The sequence below is a fragment of the Galleria mellonella genome, unplaced genomic scaffold (genome assembly GCF_026898425.1).
Source record: "Galleria mellonella isolate WM207_F2 unplaced genomic scaffold, CSIRO_AGI_GalMel_v1 utg37, whole genome shotgun sequence".
NCBI lineage: Eukaryota > Metazoa > Arthropoda > Insecta > Lepidoptera > Pyralidae > Galleria > Galleria mellonella.
This window is the reverse complement of record NW_026442087.1, coordinates 457,607-480,367: the sequence shown is the minus strand read 5'-3', so window position 1 is coordinate 480,367 and position 22,761 is coordinate 457,607. Positions and strand designations below refer to the sequence as shown.

Genomic DNA, 22,761 nt, shown 5'->3' with positions numbered 1-22,761 from the left:
GATTGAACATTTTGAACACTGTATATGAAAAAAGGAAGTTAATATAAGTGTATACCTATCAATTGAAAAAGGTATAAGCAAAATCGGTATATAATTTACAAAGATTGCGTAAAACTTATTAAAAATAAGGCGAATAAACCTTTTCGTAACAAACTGCACTAACTAACAAAAATGTTAAAAGATAACTGTCGAAAAAAAAACATTTTCTACCTCTCCCTGTCCTCCTGTTCAGCGCGAGCGGCTTCCTCCAGCTGCTTCTGCAGATTCTGCGCGGACAATCGGTCCTGCTCTTCCAAACGTTGACGCTCCAACTCCTCGGCTTTGCGGCGTGCTTCCATTTCTGCTTTACTGCAAAAATATTACTTTTTTACTACTCTGATAACTATATATATATATATATATATTATATTTTTATGTACCTTGCAAACTAACAGAGACATATAAATGGATAGATCTTCGATTTGAATTAGCAATATAATATATTTCTAGTTCAATTAGACAAGACACTAGTAGATACAAGAATTATTATTATTATTATATTAACCCTTCTTTGCATATAGGTGGAAATTTTCATCATTTTTTTTTATACAACTTAGAATGGCAAACAAGCTAACGGCCCACCTGATGGAAAGTGGTAACCGTCGCCTATAGACATGAGCAGTACCATGGACATAACAGAGTATACTGTTTCGCCTATGATACCCCCTATGCGTTGCCATTCCTGAGGACTCAGGTGTTATTTCTCTGTACCCTGTAAATTCACGCCATATCCCACCCTTCAAACTGAAACACAGCCATGCAACATCATCATAACATTGAATGCCCAAAAATTATATAAAAGAACAATTTCACTTTAAGTTGATCGTCTCTGGATACCTTTTTATTGTCCATTGCAATAAAAAAATCCATAGCTGTCAAATTTATTTTTTAACCTTTTTTCCTTTAACTTTGAACATGAATTATATCACCTTGATTTATTTCACCAATAAAAAAATATCATGCAAAGAAGGGTTAACAGCTATTATTTGTCCACTGCTGAACATAGGCCTCTCTCCATAAGGAGTTTTGCTAGTAGTTACCATGCTTGGTAGGCAGGTTGGCAACCGTAGTTAAGCTTTGGTAATGTTTTAAGAGGGATGCTGCTGCCTATCGCCCGACCATTAAATTCTCTTAGCCGCCTCTACGACATCCACAGAAAAGAAATGGCCAGTTCTATGCAGGGACCACACGGCAAACAAGATACAAAAATATCTGGAACTTTTTAGGCAACCATACAAAATTCAATTATATATATATATATATATATATATATATATATATATATAAAATATATATATAAAATGTAGGATTTAGCACTTAATTCCAAATTACTATATTTGCTTAAAACTAATTCCACAACAAAACGTAAAAATAATTAGAACTTGTTTATTTTCCTGCTAAATCAGCTTCGAGCTTATATTGTATAAATTAAGTATCCTAATTATCTATCTCGTTCTAACATAAACGTCATTATGTTTTTTTCTCCTTTACATTTCCAACCTATATACTTTACAATCTAAGAGATATAACAAAAACAAACTCACAGTCTGCGGTTCTCCTCTTCCTGTTTGATTCTCTCCAACTCTTGACGTTTCAATTCTTCAGCCGCACGGATCTCCGCTTCGATTTTGCGTAATCTCTCTTGTTCTTCTCTGTAAATCACAAACAATTCATATTTAATATTCTGGCAACAATAAATACAAAGTTTTTCTTTTGTTATCAATTTGAAAATAAGTATAATATTATTTTATTATTGGCAATATTATTTGCTTCCCTTTTTTAAGTATTACACACAAAAACTAAGTAAATATCAATGCCTAAAAAAGGGTATTACATATATTTAAAAAACAAATTATTAAATAAGTTTGTGGTTTATTTTACCTGTTCTTCTGATCCACCATGGCCTTCTGCAGAGCTGCCATTTGTGTTTCAACATCTTTGGTCAATTTTGCGTAGATCTGGTCTACTTCGTTGCGAGATATTTTGTCATTACTCTGTAAAATGATAAAAGAATGGTTAATTAAAAAAAATCTGTGACTACAAACTCTAATAATAATAATCTAATCTCTAATAGACTAATCAATCTCATTTTGACTATTATTTTACAAGAGCTCAAGTAGAAAGTCAATATGACTGTTAAATTATTTAATAGCTCGATAACATTTACAAACTCTTTAAGCGCCTTTTTTATACCATAAAGATGGTAAACAAGCATACAGCTCGTCTGATGGTAAACATTCACCTTAGCTTATGGATACCTGTAACATTAGTGATGTTAAGGGACCGTGCCAAATTTCATTCTAATTCTATCGTTTGGTTGCAAGCACTTTAATTATTTTTTATTCTTATAACTCTATCACGGGATTCAGAATGATACTGTTTACAATGGAAATAAGCACAAGATAGTGTGAAATTAAATATTTATTTATTACAGACGCAACTCGAAACGATTAATAATACAACTCACTGAAAACTCTACACACGTGCTACATCTATAGATTCTAATGTATACTTAATAAATATTTTTTTTTATACAACTTAGAATAGCAAACAAGCTGACGGCCCACCTGATGGAAAGTGGTAACCGTCGCTTACAGACATGAGCAGTACCATGGACATAACAGAGTATACTGTTTCGCCCATGATACCCCCCATGCGTTGTCATTCCTGAGGACTCGGGTGTTATTCCTCTGTACCCAGTAAATTCACGCCATATCCCACCCTTCAAACCGAAACACAGCCATGCAAACATAAGTGCTTCACGGTTAAAACACGAATGGGACAAAGGTAATTTGACAGATAGACATAGAATATCACTGCCAACTAAAGTGAACCGAACAGATACCCACAACATGGAAGTTACTTGACAAATACTCTTAAAGAAAAAAAAATTCGCTTACCTTAATAGCAGCACATGATTTATTTATAGAATTCCTCAGGTTTTCTATATTCTTCTGCGCGCTCTCTTTGTCCTTCTTGAGTTGCGCGGTGGTCGTCTCCATGTCCTTCAAGTTGGCGTTGAGCGCCTTTATCTTCATGATCGCCTGGTAGCGAGGCCTGTGCTGCTTGCGCACCAGGTGACCTCGCACCGACTTCTGGATCGTGATGAGGCACTCGCGCCGATACAAAATCTTGTTCTTCACTGGGCACAGTGAATAAGAACATGTGACTCAAATAACTTGTCGTATGGTCTCGGCATAGAAAGAGACACGTCTTCCTTTCCAGTGGGTGTCGTAAGAGGTGACTAAGGAAATATATGGTTAAGAAATGGGCAGCAGCGCCTCTCTTAAAACATCAACAAAGCCTAATTACGGTTGCCAACTTGTCTGACAAGCGTGGCAACTACTGGCAATGCCCTTGCAAATGTTCAGCAGTGGACAGATAATGGTTGATATGATGGTAATAATGACTTAAATATAAAAATATTATATTCTAAATACGACATCTTACTTAGCAGAATAAATAGCTAGGACAACTTTACAATAATTCGATAAGGATCTTAATTGGTTTGTTAGTATAATAAAGCTTATTTGTAATTTTAAGTGCCGAAATTTATATTATTTCTACATTTTGGCACTTAAAATTACAAGTAATAAAATTTATTACTTAAAACCTTTTATTTTTAACTAGCTATATCCCGTGGCTTCGGCCGCGTGAATTAGTTTATAAAGTATCTATATGAGTTAACACATACCCGAGTTACGTACTTGATTTAAACCCAGTCAGTAGTTTTTACGTGAAAGTGTAACAGACATCCATCCATCGTTACAAACATTGACATTTATAATATTAATAAGATAGGAAAGACTTTCTTTTGTCTAGACATAAACAGCTATTAGACACGCTTTTGTAGTAAAACATCAAAATGTGTACTGAACATCTGTCTATTGTAGGTTTTGTTTAGGTACAATTTCGTGGTAAAACTGTAAATGTTTATATTGACTAATACTTACGTGATTATTACTTATGACTTATTGTAATTAATACTTACATTTGATAATAGACAATACAGCGAACAACGACCGTCTCCATCTCGACTTGATGATCCACGCGAGCACCCTATCCACGATCTTCTTTAAATTCTCCGGATCCGATCGCATGATCGTGTCGAACTCGGAGTACTTCCCGGGCCGGAAGAACACGCGGGTAATACCGAACTTGTAGTCCTTTTCGGATAGGCCTAGACTGTGCACGATCGCCTGTTGGGATCGTAAGATAATTTATTTTAATTATTTTCTCATTTATAATGGCATATTATAAAAGGAAGGAATTAAATCGTAAAGATATGCGACAATGGCGATAATTTGTTATTCTTGGTCAAACTGTAACGCCGTGAAAAGTCCAGATCACCGATATTCGGGTAACGAAAGTTTCGAAAAGCTAAATTAAATAGAATAGTTTCTTATGCGATCCACCACACTCAGTGGACGGTCTGCACTGAAAGATATATGCAATCGGAGATATGTTGAATGTGGCTGCTATGTTCGGGTACCGATCTTAGGTTACCGAAGATAATAATTACGATTTATGTATGTTTATTTTATATGTAGTCTATTTACATTGTACTCTTTTTCCTGTATATTTCCTGCACTAGATTACCCGCTAATTACTTCCTCTCTAACTGCATTGGATTGGCTGGAAGAGATTTCTTTTAGTGATAAACCCACCCTTGCTAGCAAGTTGTTAAACTAATCGTTCAACAAATCGCACAACTCGCAGACTGAAACGCAGAATGCCCCAAGACTTGATTCGACGTCGCTCCAGATAAAAATATGAACATAATATTTATAAGTGGCGAGAGGTACTCGGGATAGCGGAAATCGGAACACATTTGATGATCGTTCGAGATGTTTTTTATTTTTTAATTTATTTTTTGTAAGTGATTTCTGTCGCTATCTTTGAGGCGACAACTTTCCAATCTTTCATACAGAAAGAAAAATAAAGAATCTGTAAAATTGTAACTGTGTGTTTTTTTAATATTATATATATATATATATATATATATATATATATATATATATAATATTATGTATGTATGGTATGCTACTACCTTGGCTAGTGGCTAGTTACCTCGCTGAAGAGCTTGGGGTGGAGGTGCGCGAGGCGCGGCGGCAGGTGGGGCCCGTAGACGCGGTGCAGGTGGTCGAAGGGCGCGCGCGACGGGAAGCCGTGCTCCATGAGGTGCAGCAGCGCCGCCGTGCCCGAGCACTGCAGCTGCGCCAGCACCAGCGCGCCCGCCGCCGCGCGCCGCGACATCACCGAGTTCGGCTTGATGCACCGCACGAAGTTCGTGCCCTGCGCGCCGCCCGTCCAGTAACCGACATATTACTCCCCATTGCTATCAATATACCCCATCAGGTCGACCTCCACGCGGTTCCCGCTGGGAACCATCGTGACTAATTTATGATTGAATTCATCACGATATGCTAACTGACCTGCCTTTTCATCCTCACCTATCATCTCTCACTGGTGCCCCGCCAGTGTATACCGATAGCGCAGGCGGTGTTACCATCTCATTATCAACCATTTAAAAAAAGAAAAAAGACCCGACCATAATACAGTCTGTTATTTCTAATTGTATAGTACATTCCATAGTGGAAGAAAAGGATTATTAGTAATAGGGTCTAATATCCCCATTTTTAGAAATATACCCTCTCAGGTCGACCTCCACGCAGTGCCCCCTGGAAACCATCATGGTTAATTCTTGTCGAATTCATCATGGTGGACCTACTGACCTGCATTCATTCTCATTTATCATCTGCCACTGGTGCCTCGTTGGTGTATACCGATAACGCGGACAAGGTTACCATTCCATTTTCACCCATTAAAAAAAATACACTCCATAGTAACAAAAATAGATTAATGGATTGAATATTTCGAACTGTTACTAATTTCTTTTTTTTTATATATATATATATATATATATATATATATATATATATATATATATATATATATATATATATATATATATATATATATATATATATATCAACCCTATCATACATACATAGAGTACGTTGTTTTTATTTCTCAAATAATATTTTTTTTTACTTTGTCTACACATTAGTCGAGATGAATTAATGAACATCAATAATTTTACACAGATATTAAAAAAAAATCTAATTAAATTTTGTCTAATATAGACTAAATAAAATAGACTAAAAATAAGCCCAGCAACAGACTATACTCCAAACGATTTTTTTATTATTAAATAAATTAATATATCCAATTTAGTTATAAAAATACATCAGGTTCAATAAACATTTTTTATAACACATAGAATCGAAAACGAGTCGACAACCCACCTAATTAAAAGTACTATCGTAAATAGCATGTTAATAAAAAAAATATCTGGTATATAAACCTTATAAATTAAATTAAAACCTATGGCACATATATATACGTATTATATTAAAAAATCCTACTGCATACTTACATTGTCTTTAAGCTTTTCCATAAGTTGCGACAACTGACTCTGGAACTTAGCGCCGACTGATATAAAGTTTAATTTGCCTTTGGCATTGTTGTTGTCTACATTCTGGAACAGCTGTTTCACTAATGCCGAGTTCGATTCTTGAACGAGGAACTCGAGAGACGCGTGGAGAGCGTCGTTGTTTTTCTCTATGAATTGATTCTGAAATTAAGATTATAATTATTAATTAATATGTAAAATTCATATTTTTTTTATTAATTTATTTATTTCATAGGCTGAATGAGCTTTACAGTTTTCCAATACGCTCAAAAATAATAATATAAAATAAGTAAAAAAAATACTTATTATATTTTATATGTTTATGACAAATATAGTGCAATTTTGAAAATTTATGTTCCTTTTTATTTATTTATAATTTTATTATATCATAAATTAATCGTCCATTGCTGAACATAGGCCTCTCCCGTAAAGAGGGATTTTGCCACGCTTAGCAGATGGGTTGGCAAACACAGTTAGGCCTTTGGTGATATTTTAAGAGGGACCTTGCTACCTTAAGAATTAATAAAATTAATTTATTACATCGCTCGATAACTTATTTCTTTTAGTCGCCTCTTACTAGTTTAGTTTGATTACATTTAATTTCTTTAATATAAAACTTTCAATATCCATATTGATATGTGTTGATTACAATAAATACATTTTAACACAAATAAATTTTGACGAATGCAAAATAATAATAATAATAATCATTGCAGAATTTGCGAGGATATTGTGAAACATACACACTAAAAATTCTTTCAAATTGAGAAACTCCTATCTTTTGAAAAGATATGTTTAAATTGTTTATTATATATGGCAAGAAAAAAAAAAAACAATTACACCTGTACATAGAAAGAATCAAGTGGTAACATTTTGAAATCCTTACTAATATTATAAATGTGAAAATTAGTTTGTTTGTTACCTATTGTCTTAACAACTTAATCGATAACTATGAAATTTGGTATACACGTATTATATATATATATATATATATATATATATGAAATGTAAGACATAGGCTAGCTTTTATCCCAGTCATGTAGATGCAGTCACAAATATAAGCTAGTTATTAATAAAATTATAAAATAATATAATAATAACATTTTATTACCGTATTATAGCACACAGCGCCTGCGAAGTGTCGAAGTAGGAAGCCTTCATCGTCACGCAGTGTGCGGTGGGCCTTAAGTCTCGATGCGCGCGGCACCTGTAGTCTAATAGCAACAACAACTTGTTAGTTTAAACCTTATGGCTCAAGTTAAAGTACCTGCAAAAGCAGAAACGCTGATTTTCAATTAGCAATTTATCATTAGTCAAACATTTATCACAAAAATACATGTAAATCAATCAGGTTTTTCTTATAATTAAAACAGAATGCTAAGAATTATGATTTCATTCATGTATTATTAATATATCTTGTAGTAATTACTAACCTGGAGTTGTTGGTGCCCAGTTCCTTGTGAACGGAGTGCGTGAAGTGTCCGAACTCTGGTTTCGGCAGTTTGGACTCCTCGTCCAAGAGGTGGAATATTCCGTGGTTCTTACTTTCGATTAAATCTGTTTTTAAAAAATTATCATATAATAAAATAATTATTAAATATATATTAATTTTTTAATATTACCTCGCTGTTATTGTGTCCAGCGTAAGTTGAATTTAAGTAATATATCAAGTGAGCCCAGTCAATATATTCGTACACTGTATAAAAAAATTATGAATTTCAACATTTTACATTTGCAGTTTACGTAATAATTTGTTTATTACATGGTAATTTTTTAAACTTACGCAAAATTATATAATAAATATAATATAATAAATTAAATAATAATCAAAAGGGTGACTTTGTACAAAAGTCGATTGCTTGGGTACCTCTGTCCAATTCATGTTTCTACCGTGAAGCAGTTGTGTTTGCATGGCTGTGTTTCAGTTTGAAGGGTGGGATATGGCGTGAGTTTACTGGGTACAGATGTATAACACCTGAGTCCTCAGGAATGGCGACGCATTGGCGGTATAATCGGCGAAACAGTATACTGTTATGTCCATGGTCTATGTCTATAGGCGACGGTTACCACTTTCCATCAATGTGGGCCGTCAGCTTGTTTGCTATTCTAAGTAGTATAATAAAAAAAATAGCAAACGTTATTGTGCCAAATAATCTTTGATGATGTTATTAGAGGAACACTGCTACGCATCCCCCGAGCGTTAAGCTCCCTTATTCACCTCTTACGACATTCAAGGGAAAGGAAAGGGTGGAACATTCTATGCCAGGAGCACATGGCAATAAAAATTACACATAGCATCACAGTTTTTAATAACTATAGACGACTATTACCATTTTCCATCCTATGGGATTTTAGCATGTTTGCCAAAATCAGAGAGTAATTCATCTGAGGTTGTAATTAATATGTAATGTTATATTATGTGTAACTCACCTATACAATCTTGGTTGTCCACGTATCTGATCTCTGGCACGTTTAGTCCTTCCTTCTTGTACAACTCCTGTTCATTTTTCAATATGCGCTCGTTAAAGAACTGTTGCAGTTTTTCATTGCAATAATTTATGCAGAACTGCTCAAAACTGTTCATTTGGAAGTATTCTGAAAGTAATAAAGAATTTTTCTAACTTCTTGACGTCATAATCAGCGTCAGTGTTGCCCGATTGGGCATTATTTTCGCAATTTTAAGTAAAAAAATTGTGTACGAGAAATTTTGCGAAATGAAATTAAATTGAAGAAATATCTGAAGAAGGGTGTAAAGGAATTGGAGAAATTTACGTAGTTTGTTGTAAACTGTACAATTATTATTATATAATTACAATAAAATATATTAATGAAGGTAGCGGCGTATTTTCTCGTCGTTCCGCTCGTTGTAGTTACATAGTAAAACATAGTGAAAATCAATACAAGTTTGTGATCGGGCAAAACCGTATTGATAAGGAGAAAAAATATTTGTCATTCAATTACAAATAAAAAATAGCATCTGGCAACCCTGAGGAACGTGTAAACTATTCTATATATAAAGTTATGATACATTCTACCCCTTTATCAAATTTTATTCGAATTATTCTATTCAGTAGTTTTGTATAAGAGCAACATCCTTATTACAAACTTTTGCGTTTAAAATAATAGCAGGAACTACACTAAACAATGTATTAAAATTTCTCTATTTTAGTAGAAAAAATACTTTTTCTCAAACATGCTTGGAAATGTGAGCATTATTTTGACAATCTTTTTTGCGATAAATCAAAATTGGCGTACTGGCCCGATATATGAGGGCAGCGGCCGGCTAAAGTTGTATGAAAATCTATATCTGTCGTGTTTTACGCCCAGATAAATTACTATGTAAATAATCATAGTCATATCTGTCCTGTAATTTAAAAATGGAATGACCTTTTACTTCGAAACATGGCTACCAAGGAGGTAACTAATAAAAGGTTTTATTTAAATTTTGAACTGGCTTGCAAATGGAAAGCTGTTTATTAAAAAAAAAAAAAAAAAACAAAGGAACATTAGGGCGCGTGAAAAATTATTATTGTTCGTTATTCGTCATCGAACTTAAAAAGTAAAATTGTATTTTTGATTTCCGCGCATTGTTTGAGAAAAGTACTATAAAAGCCTTGGCCACAACTAGGCAATGATGGACTCACGTATGTGTGCCTCGGCTACGCCTAGGCCCACATTTGCTCGTTCGTCCATCAATACCTTAGTTGCTGGCCGCTGCAGTAATGTACTATTGAGTTACATAAAAAGATTAATAGTCGAGAAGAGCGAGCAAGAAATTTGACTGTTCATGTATATTTTTTTTCATGCCTGTTCATCAAATGATAGAAATATAATTTACCGAAACCGGCGATATCCAATACGCCGATGTAGTAGGAGGAGGCCTGGAACGGTATGCTCAGGTTGATCCGGTTGACGATGTAGTCGAATAGCCGGCTATACACGGCCTTAGCGAGCGCGTCCCGGGCATTCGTCGCCTCGTACGTCTTCAGAGGCACCCTGCCATCATCACAGAGAATAAATTGTGCTACTTTTTTTTTCTAATGTCATTGCAAATATTAATTCGTTTTATTTATTTATTTACAGGAAAACAAGGGCTACACTAGAGTAAATAGATATAGTTTAGAATTACAAACTAAATATAACATAATAGATTAAAGGCACTGCATTTCATTACTATATTAGAATTATGCATGTAAAATGAGTCAGTCAGTTTATATCAATTAAGATCGTATCAGCGCGGCGCAGTTTGACGCTGTTGGTAAGTAATGTACGGGAGGTGTGTACTGTGTACTATGCAGTATATAGTGTGCCCTGTAGTGTGGTGTGCGCAACTCAGTGTCGTCGGTGAGTAGTATCCGGGAGATGTGCATTGTGTATATGGGGGTGCCGTCGTGTCGGGCACGCGCCGCGTGTGTAGTGTGCCACGTGTAGTGTGTAGGGCGCCGTGTACCGACATGATGGCGGTTCCCTTGTGCCGCGTGTAGCGTGTCGCGTATCGACATGATGGCGGTGTCCTTGTGCCGCGTGTAGTGTGCCGCGTGTAGTGTAGCGCGCCGCGTGCAGCGTGCAGCGTGCAGCGTGCGGTGTACCGACATGATGGCGGTGCCCTTGTGGCCGGCGCGCGCGCTCTGCAGCAGGCGCGCGACGAGTGCGCGGCGCAGCTCGCCGCCGTCGACTGCGAGCAGGGCGGCGGCGGCCTGCAGCGCGCGCCGCGTGTGTAGTGTGTAGTGTGTAGTGTGTAGTGTGCCGCGTGTAGTGCAGCGTACCGACATGATGGCGGTGCCCTTGTGGCGGCGCGCGCGCTGCAGCAGGCGCGCGACGCGTGCAGCGCAGCTCGCGCCGTCGTACCGGCGGCGGCCTGCACGCGCGCCGCGTGATGGCGGTGCCCGCGCCGCGTGCAGCGTGTGCAGCCGACATGATGGCGCGCGCGCGCGCGCTCTGCAGCAGGCGCGCGGCGAGTGCGCGGCGCAGCTCGCCGCCGTCGACGGCGAGCAGGGCGGCGGCGGCCTGCAGCGCGCGCCGCGTGTGTAGTGTGTAGTGTGTAGTGTGTAGTGTGCCGCGTGTAGTGTAGCGCGCCGCGTGCAGCGTGCAGCGTGCAGCGTGCGGTGTACCGACATGATGGCGGTGCCCTTGTGGCCGGCGCGCGCGCTCTGCAGCAGGCGCGCGACGAGTGCGCGGCGCAGCTCGCCGCCGTCGACTGCGAGCAGGGCGGCGGCGGCCTGCAGCGCGCGCCGCGTGTGTAGTGTGTAGTGTGTAGTGTGCCGCGTGTAGTGTAGCGCGCCGCGTGCAGCGTGCAGCGTGCAGCGTGCGGTGTACCGACATGATGGCGGTGCCCTTGTGGCCGGCGCGCGCGCTCTGCAGCAGGCGCGCGACGAGTGCGCGGCGCAGCTCGCCGCCGTCGACTGCGAGCAGGGCGGCGGCGGCCTGCAGCGCGCGCCGCGTGTGGTCGTGTGTAGTGTGTAGTGTGTAGTGTGCCGCGTGTAGTGTAGCGCGCCGCGTGCAGCGTGCAGCGTGCAGCGTGCGGTGTACCGACATGATGGCGGTGCCCTTGTGGCCGGCGCGCGCGCTCTGCAGCAGGCGCGCGACGAGTGCGCGGCGCAGCTCGCCGCCGTCGACTGCGAGCAGGGCGGCGGCGGCCTGCAGCGCGCGCCGCGTGTGTAGTGTGTAGTGTGTAGTGTGCCGCGTGTAGTGTAGCGCGCCGCGTGCAGCGTGCAGCGTGCAGCGTGCGCGCGCGCTCCGACGCGCGATGATGGCGGTGCCGCCGTCGACTGCGAGCAGGCCGGCGCGCGCGCTCGCAGCAGGCGCGCGACGCCGCGTGCGCGGCGCAGCGCCGCCGTCGGCGCGCGAGCAGGCGCGGCGGCGGCGCAGCTGCCGCCGTCGACTGCGCGCGCCGCGTGTGTAGTGTGTAGTGTGTAGTGTGCCGCGTGTAGTGTAGCGCGCCGCGTGCAGCGTGCAGCGTGCAGCGTGCGGTGTACCGACATGATGGCGGTGCCCTTGTGGCCGGCGCGCGCGCTCTGCAGCAGGCGCGCGACGAGTGCGCGGCGCAGCTCGCCGCCGTCGACTGCGAGCAGGGCGGCGGCGGCCTGCAGCGCGCGCCGCGTGTGTAGTGTGTGTGTGTAGTGTGTAGTGTGTAGTGTGCGCGCCGTGTAGCGTGCAGCGTGCGGTGTAGCGATGGCGCCCTTGTGGCCGGCGCGCGCGCTCTGCAGCAGGCGCGCGACGAGTGCGCCGCCGTCGTGCAGCGTGCGCGCGCGCCGCGTGTACCGACATGATGATGGCGGTGCCCTTGTGGCCGGCGCGCGCGCTCTGCAGCAGGCGCGCGACGAGTGCGCGGCGCAGCTCGCCGCCGTCGACTGCGAGCAGGGCGGCGGCGGCCTGCAGCGCGCGCCGCGTGTGTAGTGTGTAGTGTGTAGTGTGCCGCGTGTAGTGTAGCGCGCCGCGTGCAGCGTGCAGCGTGCAGCGTGCGGTGTACCGACATGATGGCGGTGCCCTTGTGGCCGGCGCGCGCGCTCTGCAGCAGGCGCGCGACGAGTGCGCGGCGCAGCTCGCCGCCGTCGACTGCGAGCAGGGCGGCGGCGGCCTGCAGCGCGCGCCGCGTGTGTGTGTGTGTGTAGTGTGTAGTGTGCCGCGTGTAGTGTAGCGCGCCGCGTGCAGCGTGCAGCGTGCAGCGTGCGGTGTACCGACATGATGGCGGTGCCCTTGTGGCCGGCGCGCGCGCTCTGCAGCAGGCGCGCGACGAGTGCGCGGCGCAGCTCGCCGCCGTCGACTGCGAGCAGGGCGGCGGCGGCCTGCAGCGCGCGCCGCGTGTGTAGTGTGTAGTGTGTAGTGTGTAGTGTGCCGCGTGTAGTGTAGCGCGCCGCGTGCAGCGTGCAGCGTGCAGCGTGCGGTGTACCGACATGATGGCGGTGCCCTTGTGGCCGGCGCGCGCGCTCTGCAGCAGGCGCGCGACGAGTGCGCGGCGCAGCTCGCCGCCGTCGACTGCGAGCAGGGCGGCGGCGGCCTGCAGCGCGCGCCGCGTGTGTAGTGTGTAGTGTGTAGTGTGTGTAGTGTGCCGCGTGTAGTGTAGCGCGCCGCGTGCAGCGTGCAGCGTGCAGCGTGCGGTGTACCGACATGATGGCGGTGCCCTTGTGGCCGGCGCGCGCGCTCTGCAGCAGGCGCGCGACGAGCGCGCGGGCGCGCGACGCTCGCCGCCGTCGACTGCGAGCAGGGCGGCGGCGGCCTGCAGCGCGCGCCGCGTGTGTAGTGTGTAGTGTGTAGTGTGTAGTGTGGCGTGTAGTGTAGCGCGCCGCGTGCATCGTGAAGAGTGCAGCGTGCGGTGTACCGACATGATGGCGGTGCCCTTGTGGCCGGCGCGCGCGCTCTGCAGCAGGCGCGCGACGAGTGCGCGGCGCAGCTCGCCGCCGTCGACTGCGAGCAGGGCGGCGGCGGCCTGCAGCGCGCGCCGCGTGTGTAGTGTGTAGTGTGTAGTGTGTAGTGTGCCGCGTGTAGTGTAGCGCGCCGCAGCGTGCAGCGTGCAGCGTGCGGTGTACCGACGATGGCGGTGCCCTTGTGGCGCGGCGCGCGCGCGACGAGTGCGGCGCAGCTGCAGCGTGCGGTGTACCGACATGATGGCGGTGCCCGCGCCGCGTTGTGGCCGGCGCGCGCGCTCTGCAGCAGGCGCGCGACGAGTGCGCGGCGCAGCTCGCCGCGCGTCGACTGCGAGCAGGGCGGCGGCGGCCTGCAGCGCGCGCCGCGTGTGTAGTGTGTAGTGTGTAGTGTGTAGTGTGCCGCGTGTAGTGTAGCGCGCCGCGTGCAGCGTGCAGCGTGCAGCGTGCGGTGTACCGACATGATGGCGGTGCCCTTGTGGCCGGCGCGCGCGCTCTGCAGCAGGCGCGCGACGAGTGCGCGGCGCAGCTCGCCGCCGTCGACTGCGAGCAGGGCGGCGGCGGCCTGCAGCGCGCGCTCGCTGTCGGCGCGCGGCACGCAGCCGCCGCGCGGGCCCGCGTCCTCCTCGAACTCCACGTTGCCGAGGTGCAGCACGCCCGCCACCACGCGGTACACGCCCAGCTTCTCCTCCTCCGACAGCCCCACGCGGGATAGCGCCTGCGCCCACACACACCGACGTCATCACCCCGCACGCACGCACGCACGCACGCTTGTACACGCTCGCATACGTGTGTGCACATACACGCATACATACTATCAACACATTGTAAGCGAGAAACGTGTGAACTCGTTTGTCGCCTTTTGGTACTGAAACGCGGGAGACGACAATTTTTTTTACTATTAATAGTTTTGTGACCGGCAATAGTTTCATGATTTGTTTGCACGTTTCGCGCGACCTATCGATAGTCAAGAAAAAACTAGTTTAGTCGTGTCCAGCGTTTCAGTATTAAAAGGCGAGAAACGAGTTTACACGTTAACCGCGTACAATGTGTTAATTATTGCTATTTCATTTCAATTAGTAATAGTAATTTAAATATTTGTAATACAACCACTCTAATTATCTAACTCTAACTACCGGTAAGATATCTTTTACATAAAACATTAAACAAAAAACATCTAAAGCTATAATCCAATATACCCAAATTGAATTTTTTAAAACTTCGTTTCTTAAACTGATTCAATTAAAAATCAAATTCAGCACTCGTACAAATCAAGTTGCCTACCACTACGCGACAGACTATAAATAAAAATTAGAATCTGATTAGAATTGTTGTATTAAAAATATAATTGATTATTTTCCTATATACCTCTAAACGAATACCAAATACGTCTTACCTGATGAAGTCTTTGGAAATCCTCAACGTCATCCAAAATTGGATCCCGTAAACCTCCTTTTGCCTGTTGCTGTTTACTCTTCTGATCAGGACTCAATTTTTTCTCAGACGCAGCCGTAGTGAAGTATTGTGTACACCCATTTCTCAAATACTAAAAACAATATATGTAAGTTTTATATAAACGTATACGGAGTTTAAATTTAAAAAGTACACAAAGGAATTACGTATCCCGTCTCTTATGAAATTTATATAATTTTCATGTCCACTGATCGAATTTAGGAAAATACAGACAATTCTATTCGCTACAATTTATAATTAAAAAATGAAGCATAAGCATATAACCATACAAAAATAGATACAAGAACGGAAAATAAATATTCCATTCTGAACTCAGAATATAAATATCTCTATAATTCGTCAGAAAAGAAAGCCATGAATTAACTGTATCCGTAGAATTTTGGCAACTTTATTTTTGGTACTCACTTGTAGTTGGGGTAATTTAAACGACGCGATTTAAACATTTGTTCTTAATAAACATATACCCATTAAAAAAAAAAAAAAACTTACAGCATAATCATCAGGCTTGGTGAGCATCAATGCAGATCTCAACTCTGGCGGTGCACCAGCGCAAAGCAAATAGAACACATGGTAGTTTCGCTCTTCGGCACTCTGCGTGCATATTCTCGACTTTTCTAGAAGGTAGTGAGAAATATAGCCTCCCACCACTTGGTATTTATTATTGAAGTGGACCTCCATGAATTTGCCGAATCGCGAACTGTTGTTGTTTCGTGTAGTTTTCGCGTTACCGAACGCTTCTAGTATCGGATTTGCTGTAAAAAATATATCCATCCATTGTAGATAATAGAAGTCATAGATGACGATATATTTATTTATTTATAAAAGAAAAACCAAAATTTATTTACATAAAAAGAAATTAACTGCAAGAAAACAATGATGAACTCACTTTTAAGTTTTCATCAATACATATAATATACAAAATTTGACAATGCTTGCCTCAGATAAATAACTCAAAGAGTATAGGATTATTTATCTCAGGCACCCATATACACGTGAGGCAAACATGTGTACTACATGTAATATAGTGAACAATTAATATATAATAAATGTATTCAATATAAAACAGACACTTCCTAGTCAAAAAATTTGCCAACTCCCTATATTCGTCGCTGTGAATATTTTACTATGAAATATATCAATATCTAATTGTATATTTAATTTATTAAAATTGTTCATTGCTCGTCACATATAACTGTTTTGTCTATAGTTTGTTGAAACGACGGGAATAGAAAATGGAGGGTTAAATCTGAATACTTAATAAATAATAACTGTTAAGGTTGTATATCTTTTTCCTGGAATAATTGTACAATAATTAAATAAATAAAATGGTATTTTAATGATTTCTCATTCGATAGGCAAACCCTTTCAATTAAATTAATTATTATAGATGTTATCACCATTTAAGTCACAAAGAAATCAGTGTAAATACGTATTTTAAAATACTGATTAAACATAGATATGATAAATATACATTTTAAGCTACTTTAAAAAAAGGTAATTTTTTTAAAGTAGCTTAAAATGTATAAAAGTAAATGTGCATTAAAGTAATAATAGACTATATTGTTTATATTTATCATAACATAACGACGAATAGTCCGACACGTGAATTAATGTTAATGAATTCAAATTAATTCTAACAAATGAGGTTATATATTGCATAAGCGGTATGTTCGTTCACATAATGGCAATGTCCTTGATTGAATCTATTAAAACTTAACAATCAATCCAACATTTTTGTACAAACAGGTACAAGGACACAAAAAATACTATTAGACTTAATATTTTTGCATGCGTATAATTAAATTGCGTGTATGAATAGATCTACAATACATATAACGGAATAGATATATCAAGTCGAAATCTCAGCGTTACTACTCGTGAAATATACGTGTTGAAATCAAAAGAATTACTAACATTTGTAGGAAGCGTTCTAGCAGTAAACATTTTTTCCAAGGACAAAAAAAATCAACACAAATTTTAAATAGTTAAGCATTGATTAAATAAAAAAATTAATAATACATAATGAAGTACCTAAAACAGACATTGACTATGTTATGGAACTTTTACGGTTTCGCTACCTTGTACGACTCACTTGTTTTCATACTTGTAGAGGCTTGGAGGCCCTCTAAAGGTCACTACCCGTACTTTGAAAAACACTGTGTTAAGATATAGGATCTCTACACTTACCGTCTAAAATCTTTTGTTCCACGGGCCCCGCGCCTTTCGCCCATAAATCACAGAGGTATTTCAATATGTACTTAGTGGACTCTGTCTTGCCAGCGCCGGATTCACCTGATACTATAATTGACTGCGATTGTTTGAGGGACTTCATGTCGCGGAATGCTTTATCGGCTGGAAACATTGGATAGAAAATTAAATATTAATTCTATGAATTTGTGTTCTGGGTGGTGGTGCTTTACAGATCTAAATATAGATGTAAACGACTTGTTAAAACAAAAACTAGTTGTTATCCGCGAATTTGGGCGCTAATTTTATATATAAATCACTGCATTGGGTTGACCCGGCATAGAATGGGCTGCCCCTACCTTTCCCGTGGGTGTCGTAAGAGGCGACTAAGGGAGAGCGAGGATGAGCAGCAACGTCCCTGTTAAAATATCTCTAAAAACCTAACTGCGGTTGCCAACCCGCCTGCCAAGTGTGGCAACTACTAGCAAAACTCTCTTATGGAGAAGGATTATATCCAACAATGGACAGTTAACGGCTGAAATAATAATAAAAGCAATAATTGGTTTGACTGTAAAAGATCTCTTTCAGAGAAAAGCCTACCCTTGCGAACAAGACGTTAAAATAATCGCTGTATCTTTTTTTAAGTACAATAAAGAATATATTCATAAATAACATTATTTGTCCAACTGTGTGGTGATGAAGTAAAATAAAAAAAAAAAAAAAACAAAATGACACCAATATTTCACATCGTCAAACAGTTGTAAGAAACGATTAGCGGAACAAGTACATATAAATCCACCTAGCGTGATTTCAGCTTATTTGCCATTCTAAGTATAAAAAAAAGGTTGGATAGTAGGCTAATAGGACTTGTGTTACCTCACCAGAATTACAGTGATGATAATAGTTAAGCGACAGTAGCCACTTTCCATCAAGTTGGTCGTCAAATTTGCCATTCAAATTTACAAGACTTATTACAAAAGTCGTTTGTTTGGATATCTCCCAGTCGTGTTTCTGCCGTGAAGCAGCTTTGTTTGCATGGTTCTGATTCGGTTTGAAGGGTGAGATTATAATGAAATTACAAGGTACAAAAACATAACACCTTAGTCCTCAAGAATGGCAACGCATGAAGGGTATCATGGGCTACACAGTATAATCTGTTATGTCCATGGCTCATGTCTATAGGCGACGGTTACCATTTTTCCATAAGGTGGACCGTCAGCTTGTTTGCTATTCTAAGTTACCAGTGCATAAAAACATAATTGCTTTGTGTACAGCGCCTTGTATCTATATTGTTGCTACTTGTGAAAATCTATTAGTGGCTTATTTTGTGATCCTAAACTGTATTTTTTTGTTCTAGTAAAGCCCTAGTTTTCCTATGAATAAATAAATAAATAAAATAAATAAATAAAAAACTGGTTCACGGTTAATGTGAACTAAGACTATGGTTTGTCAGCAATGTTTTTCAATTTGTATTGTTACATTTTATCGTTGCGGCGTGTGTTGGCAACATCACTGTTGACAATGGGATTATCACGACTGAATATAATACTCCAACTTCATGGATAAACGGAGACTGCATTGGTATTCAATCGCTCGTGAAATCAGAGTTACTGTTCAGTTGCACGAATACCGTTAAGATTTGGTCGTCGCGTCCCATTCGTCTCAGTTTCGCAACTCGTAGGTACAATCAATACAATGACGGTCAAGAGCTCAAGACTGACACTATTTATTTATCTATTCTTTATTGACCAAATTACAATAAAATGTTTGGTATAAAAGACGGATTTAATGCTATATAGTATTCTCTCTTAATCAACCATTGGCAAAACAGAAATGTAATTATGTTGTGAAAAAAATGAAAATTATTTTAGATAAACAGTTACAGTCCTATCTTTATTGACTCACAAATTATATAATATGTATATACAATGGAGAACTACTGCACATTATGACTATATAAATATACTTACAAGAATACATTAAACAAATATTACTTACACATACAAATATATATAAAAAAATCATACATACAAATATAAATATACATACATATAGGACAACATACAATAATACCAATAAAGTAACGATAGAGATCAAAGGTGATGATAATGATGATGATGAACTGCTTTCACAGCTTCTTCATAAGAGATTCGTGGACTTTTTTATGGGCAGGTTATTTCTTATGAAACATTATAGGCTATTCAACATCACTATATGGCAACGGGCGAAGCTACGGGATAAAGCTAGTATGTAATAACAACAAATGTGCATTTTGATCGATCGAATCGATCGAAGACCGATCTTACTGTTCAAAATAGCATTTTTAAATTAATAGTTAATGTAATGGTGAGTTTATTCTCCTAGTTTATCTTCCAAAATTTTTGAGTTGGAAAGTAAAGGCAACAGAGCGCATTCTTGCGCCACTATACAGAGATTGTGACGCACTAGTAGATTGATTTACTATTCCCTCTAAAAGATTATAGCCAAATGAGAGTATGATGATATCAGCAGTACTGTCCACTGTTGAACATAGGCCTCCCTCTTAGGGGGTTTCGTCAGTAGTTGCCACGCTTAGCAGGTGGGTTGGCGACCGCGGTTAGGCTTTGGCAATGTTTTAAGAGATGCTGCTGCCTATCTCTCCATCATTAAGTTCCCTTAATCGCCTCTTACGACACCCACGGGAAAGGAAAGGATGACCTATTCTATGGTAGGACGACACGGAATTATATTTAATTACAGTATAATAATAGGCAGGAATAATAGAATACGAGAAGAGTAATGTGTAACTCTTACTTACCTATAGCAAACACGTGCGGCGGCAGTTCACCGAGGGATCGGCCTTGGTACTTCTTGATTGTATTTGACGAATATAGGTCGGGTATGTCTTCGTAAGGGTTCACGGCAAGCAAGATATTCGCTACGTATGTCTGTAAAGAAATACAAAAATATGTACTATTTTCCTATCCAAAGGATTATAAGAGACTTATATTTTGTAATATAATAAAAAATCTTGTAAATATTTATTTTCATGACAAAAATATTTCATATTCTAATACAAAAATAACACACTGAACAAAAGAAGATAGAGATACCAAGATTACTGATTTTCAAATTAGGATTCTTTAAAACCAACAAACCAATGGATACTCAAAATTTGATCGGTTCTATCGAAACATGGACATAATAGAAAAGGTTGCATAGACATAGTTACACTTTTGACAATGCCTTGTTATACCATATACAGATATAATATCAATTACATAATAAATAAATAATAAAAACCTATATTAATAAATTAAAAATTGTGTTCCACAAAAAAAAAACAACTTTCATTGTGACAAAACCAGTAATTTTAATTTAAAAACTAAACTACTAAATCGATTTTGATAAAATTTCTATGAAACTAAGGCGTCAGTTTTCAAATGAAAAAAGAATTTTCCAAATCGGTTAACAACCGACGAAGTTAGAAGATAACAAACAAAAAAAAATTCAACCGAACTGTGAACTTAGTAACTTCTTATTGTAGTTTGTTGATGTTTGTTCTTATTGTAGTTGGTTGAAATTCTATAGAGCCATCTTTGATGGAGCTATCAGAGGCATTTGTCGACTGTTAACATTGTAGAAAAAGTATAAAGAAAATTGTATAAAAAAAATTATATATATTGTCGTGTTTCAATTGACTACAAATACATTTAGTTATAAGAATAGAAGTAATATTGACTATTTATGCAGTTTCTTCTTATCTAGTTAGTGCAATGATGCAGCAAGGTAACTCAAGAAGTAAATCAATACAAAACGATATACAATACCGATATATAAATATGTATATTATATTTGTGACGACAAATTACGTTCAAGGCAATAGTAATGTATTACGAACTATCTACAAGGTGGCTTGCATGATTCATAGTCATATCGTGCTAATAACTTGAAGTGTGTGTCGTTTGAACTGTATGTTTTTTTTTTTAATAATTAAGCGTACAGTCCATTTGGTGACGAAGGATTAATAATATACAAGTTATAGGAATGAAAAAAATTACATTCAAACAAATCATCATTATTCAAATAGACTTCTTTACAAGCACTTTTAAATCGTCATTTTTTATGAGTGCAGATTATATTCAGCATACCAACCAAGAAGCTAGCTGAGAACAGTCCTCCAGTTTACAACCTCAAAACACCACAGGTTCTGTCCTTAATATATGATTCAAGATTCAATCTTCAAGATTATTTATTTGTAAAACATGCGTATAAATACATGCAGATGTTGACAATATAATATCGTTCGACATATTTAGCCTGTACGGCATACAAAAATATGTAGTTACACAGATAGTTCACAAGTCAAGTCCATTTTATACCATTAATCGTCATCACATTACAATTTTAAATACATATATATACAAAAATTTAAATAAATAATAATTGTCAGGCAAGAATAAAAGAACGATGTATGCTGAGAACAGTCTGATCTGTGGCTACAGCTAGTTTAACAATATTAAGAGCTTTTTACCACTTTTCTAGTGCAACAAAAATTGTATGAATATTATTTATTTATGTATGAATATTATAGTTTGCGGTAGGTATGAATCATTATTATAGTTTACTAGCTTTGACTCGCGACTTTATCCGCTTGACCTGGTTACTTTTAGTTACCGGGATAAAAAGTAACCTATATCCTTCTATAATGGGCATTCCAAATTTCATAGTCATTGGCTAAGCCGTTAAAACGTTAAGTAATGATTAGGGAGTCAGTATTTTGTTTCCAATAATCCTTTTGACCATCGGCAGTATTGATAAACATAAAAGAAAAAACAATATTATTAATGGATAAATTAAACGAGATATAAGTACGACTTACGTAGATTTTGTTTTTCGTATACCGCGTCAGTATATTGTTGAGTAACGTCGCCTCATTCAGGAACATTAGCTCGCCTGAAAACAAAAAAGTCATCATTATAATGATTTATCATAATGACCAAATGGCTGGGTAATTGGTAAGGTACACAACATTCGTAATGTCGACGATTCGTTTTTGCTAGACGAATTGAATGTGTTCTTTTAGTAAAAGCTTATCCCTTTATTCATAGAAACTAAAACCTACAAACCTTATTTAGCTATTGAAGTGTTTTGTCACTATCTTTCAAATTGAGAATCTAGCGCAAAAGAACAGGACAACATACGTCAATAACTAAAATAGGTTTATATGAGGTTTTTTAATGAACA

At 40.1% G+C, this 22,761-nt stretch overlaps 1 protein-coding gene across 1 annotated transcript in view; it reads right to left on the bottom strand.

Annotated features, from left to right (window-relative positions):
- LOC113515586 (myosin heavy chain 95F) overlaps positions 1-22,761 on the bottom strand; it is a 69,507-nt gene that overhangs the window by 11,963 nt on the left and 34,783 nt on the right. The window contains exons 3-19 of the mRNA XM_052897584.1: positions 22,397-22,470; positions 20,333-20,462; positions 17,536-17,700; positions 15,838-16,100; positions 15,272-15,421; positions 14,337-14,593; positions 10,353-10,510; positions 8,945-9,109; positions 7,948-8,071; positions 7,626-7,728; positions 6,479-6,676; positions 5,110-5,334; positions 4,031-4,238; positions 2,940-3,181; positions 1,921-2,033; positions 1,584-1,691; positions 211-348 (exon numbers count right to left, since the gene is read on the bottom strand). Of these exons, the coding sequence (XP_052753544.1) occupies positions 211-348; positions 1,584-1,691; positions 1,921-2,033; positions 2,940-3,181; positions 4,031-4,238; positions 5,110-5,334; positions 6,479-6,676; positions 7,626-7,728; positions 7,948-8,071; positions 8,945-9,109; positions 10,353-10,510; positions 14,337-14,593; positions 15,272-15,421; positions 15,838-16,100; positions 17,536-17,700; positions 20,333-20,462; positions 22,397-22,470 (2,821 nt within the window). The remainder of the gene's footprint in view (positions 1-210; positions 349-1,583; positions 1,692-1,920; positions 2,034-2,939; positions 3,182-4,030; positions 4,239-5,109; positions 5,335-6,478; positions 6,677-7,625; positions 7,729-7,947; positions 8,072-8,944; positions 9,110-10,352; positions 10,511-14,336; positions 14,594-15,271; positions 15,422-15,837; positions 16,101-17,535; positions 17,701-20,332; positions 20,463-22,396; positions 22,471-22,761) is intronic.